This window comes from Olea europaea, unplaced genomic scaffold (genome assembly GCF_002742605.1).
Source record: "Olea europaea var. sylvestris unplaced genomic scaffold, O_europaea_v1 scaffold602, whole genome shotgun sequence".
Taxonomy (NCBI): Eukaryota; Viridiplantae; Streptophyta; class Magnoliopsida; order Lamiales; family Oleaceae; genus Olea; species Olea europaea.
In genome coordinates, this window is record NW_019264368.1 from 27,772 (window position 1) to 31,806 (window position 4,035).

General features: G+C 33.2%; 1 protein-coding gene across 1 annotated transcript; it reads right to left on the reverse strand.

Moving 5' to 3' along the window:
• Window positions 1–794: 794 nt before the first annotated feature.
• On the reverse strand, window positions 795–1,703 carry LOC111389617. The gene is made up of 2 exons (XM_023014543.1): window positions 1,114–1,703; window positions 795–1,011 (listed from the first exon to the last, which is right to left on the reverse strand). The coding sequence occupies exons 1-2, from the start codon at window positions 1,701–1,703 to the stop codon at window positions 795–797; spliced, it is 807 nt and encodes a 268-aa protein (XP_022870311.1).
• Between the last annotated feature and the right edge of the window lie 2,332 nt (window positions 1,704–4,035).

Here is a 4,035-nt window from a genome sequence, read left to right on the forward strand (position 1 = left end):
GAATTTGTGGCTTCAACATCTAGGGTTTATCGTTTTTCTAATTTCTTCTCTAATCGAGTGTGAGAAATTATCTTTTGATTTACCAGAAGCATGAGATGAATTAGTAACAGGTTATCAAACTGAATATTCAAATATCAAATTGGGTTTATTTTATGTTACTTTGTATCTAAATATACTAGCTTCTTCATTACTTGTAACAAGTTTTTTCACTTGGGGGATGGAATATTGAAAAGATAATAGTATAATACAGTGTTTTAAATAGTGGCGCCTAGGCACAAAACGGACAATAAATACCTTGCCTCGCATTGTCATTTTTTTTCATTGCCTAGGTGTGCTTTTTTTCTTTTTCTCTAATTAATAAATATTTTTTAGACTAATTTAAAATTTTAAAATAATATTAAAATAAGAAAACATTTTTTTATGCTTCTCACCTAGGTCGAAACTTGGCCTCTCCGTTTCATCGCGCTTTACACTTTTTAGAATGCTGATATAATATATAAGTCCATACCAAGAGAATTGGGCGAATATAAGCAGAGATTCGTCCTCTGGTATAAATATTCAACTAAAGTGTTAATCCATTTTACTCTAAAAAACTTAAAACATATAAAAGTTGAGTAAAAATTCTTATGAAAACTTAAGATGTTGAGAGCATAATTAACAAATAGTCGAAAATTTTGGATCCCATTTGGGCTGCTGTCAAAAATCAATATAAAACCTCTAATCAGGCATTAATTAAATACAATAAAACATAAAAATTCGTTATCGAAAACGTTGAGAACATTATATCCATTTGATTAGGCATTGTCTATCCTGTTGTTCTTTGGTCGAAATTTCTTGCACCAAAGAGATCTCCCAAATACTTTGTCGAACCTAACTTGTTCTTGTCCCATTAAAATTGACTCCGGTAACCACCGCCACCACCTTTTGAACATAATCCTCCCAAAATGCGGTGGCCCAGCCGCATTCCGTGGATGATGAACATAAACCTTTTCCAAACAGTCACCATACAACCTGCCCAAATCATTTCAAACTTTTTATCAACCATTACATTAAAAAAATGCAAAAATGAAAGAGTGTAAGTGTAAAATTGTGGAAATGGTTAAGAAAAATTACCATGTAAAAAACAAATAAATTTGTGTTGGCGAAAGCGGGAATCCATGTGAGAAGGTTACGTATAAAGAGCGTTCTGCCTCCGAATTCGGCCTCCACTCCTCGGCCAATGGATTGAGTCCAGACGACGCCAAAGAACTCGATTCCGAGTCACTCTTCGAAACAGTGCCTAGATCTTCGTCTGAGTTCTCAAATGGTTGAAATAATCTGTGCACAATTTCCACCAATTTGGAAGTTCTCCTTTCCGGTTGCTCTTCCAGAACACTAAAACAAATGTTCCTGCAAACTCCATTCAAGAGTTGGGAGATCCCACTCCAGGCCTTGTTTTTGTCTTCAAGAATTTCTTCAAGAGGGACAATTGAACCATTGGAAACTACATTAGACGTAACATGTAAACAAATGTTTGAAGAAGAGGGATCTTGTAAATTGTGGTTTTCTAGTGCAGTTAGTGCAATCTCAGCCTCAAGGCTAATTAGGGCAACAGTTTTGTCATCCTGAAACCCTACTTTTTTCAGAATTTCTTTGACTCCCTGGGACTCTAACCATAGCCAGAAGGCCACAATTTTCTTCAACAATTCTGCATCCACCCCCATTTCTGTCATTCGTTGGAACAAATTCTTCTCATTGTCATGGAAGTGAATGAAAACATATTCCGATTCCATGGAAGTGAGTTTTTACGTACAAAAAATAACGCACTGGTGTGTGTAACTGTTCTAAAAAGAATCTATGTATGAGAGTTTGGAGGCCTTCTGAGCATCCATTTATGGGGAATTTTTGAAAGATCGTGACTATACAGAAAAGGTTTAAGGTCTCTTCTCAAGCGTTGCATAACTATAATGGCGAGAATAATCCTTAATCAACGCTAATATAAACCAATTATTAATTTTACCACTATTATAATACGGAATTCTTATTATTTGTCTTTAAATTTGAATTATTAAACAAATTATTTGTATATATTTTTACATTTTTTTAACGTCGCTTCACATACTTAAATATTATTATTATTATTATTAGGTTTCTTCAAATGACTTAAATTTTAATTTATCTTAGTGAGAAAGGGGTTTTATGGGAGGAATATTATCAAATCTTGAACCCTAAACTATAATGGCGAGAATAATCCTTAATCAACGCTAATATAAACCAATTATTAATTTTACCACTATTATAATACGGAATTCTTATTATTTGTCTTTAAATTTGAATTATTAAACAAATTATTTGTATATATTTTTACATTTTTTTAACGTCGCTTCACATACTTAAATATTATTATTATGTAACTTTAGTTTTAAATGCCGCCTCTTAAAATGTGAAAAGTTGTTAGTTGCTCTTGATTAAAGATCAACAGTGGGCAGCTCATGTATAAATAGTTAACCCACTGTTACCCTATTTCACTTGTAACGCTTGATTTTCTTTGGCAGCCTTCTAGATTTTTTATTTTTATTTTTTAATCTTCTTCTTCGTCGTCTATGTAATCTTCAACCTCTGATTGGAAGATTTTTGCGTTTTCTTTGTGAATAAAAGATTATGAATGTTATTTTTGAGAGAAGAGAGGTAAGCTGTTGTCTCTTGATTGAGTTCTTATGCTTCATAGAAGTAACTTCGACTAGTTTTTTAGTTTGGATTTAGAGTTTGAATAATGTTACTCGTACATAATGATTTACATACAAATGAGGTATCAAAAAGAGAGTGATGAACTTTTTTTTATATCTAGTTAAACAATTTTTGACCAAATCATATCTCACTACATCATGTGTTTTGTAAACCACTATATATAAGTAGCATTGCCGTTAGAGTTTATAGTTTTGATATAGAAGGATACAATATCTGAGCTTGATCATTCTATATATTTACATGCCTTTGATAAAATGATTGAGATTTTATATAGTTTTATATAAGATTTGTTTATTATGAGATTTTGTTCATTATCTCTATGAATCTCTCGAAGTTTTGATATAGAAGGGTACAGAAGATAATTGGCAAAATGACATTCTGGTTATAGGCAATCAAGCTTACTACATGTTCATTATTTCACAATAAGAGCAGTGGCGGAGCTAGTACCCGACAAGGGGGTGCGACTACACGTCCTAACTCCAACAGAATTTTTAGTAGCCATCGGGTGCCAGTCTTGCAATTGTAGAGACGAAAATCGTTGAAGAAAGAAGCCAAGGAGGAAGATGATTGAATTGGCCAATTGGTGTTTTTTTTTTTTTTTTCCTTTTTAAGTTTCGGCCCTTTTGTTTGGGTTGATGGGCCTTTCTTTAAAAAATTAAAAAAAATAGGCCTAATGGATATATGTTATGTCTTTAATTGAAGATCTAATTATCCAATACTCGTGCCAAATCACGTAATTGCAAAAGGCAAACCCTTCTCCAGTTCTCTTGCTAACGTGTGATTTGTAAAGAATAATGCTCAGTGTACAGGGCATTACTCACACTCTCACAGGTGTTTTACAGGGCCCTTCATTGTCCAGGGGCCCCACATGTATAAAAGAAAAAATTATGTGGACCCACGTATGTGTGTGGCCTGGCGGGAACTTGTTCGCAAGTCCCTGTAAGCCTAGCATTGTTCATTTGTGAAGTGAAGTCAAACTTGCTATTGCTACTCATGATGAGTCGTCGACTCCGACTCCGACGCCAACACCGACTTCTCCAATCTCAGGTCTCTGTGAGCGGCTTTCTTTGTTTTTCACGTAGTTCATTTTTTATTTTTTATTTATGATTTATATTTTATGAGTTATGACAGGAAAATGTGAATTGTGATTTATGATAAATAATTTATATTTTATGAGTTATGATTTATGATTTATGAGTTTTGATTTGTGATTTGAAAATTTATGTTTAGGAAATTAAGATAAGTGAAAAAATTAATGAAGAGGATTTGAGGCTCTATTTTTCCACGCGTTCCTTTAAAAAAAAAATC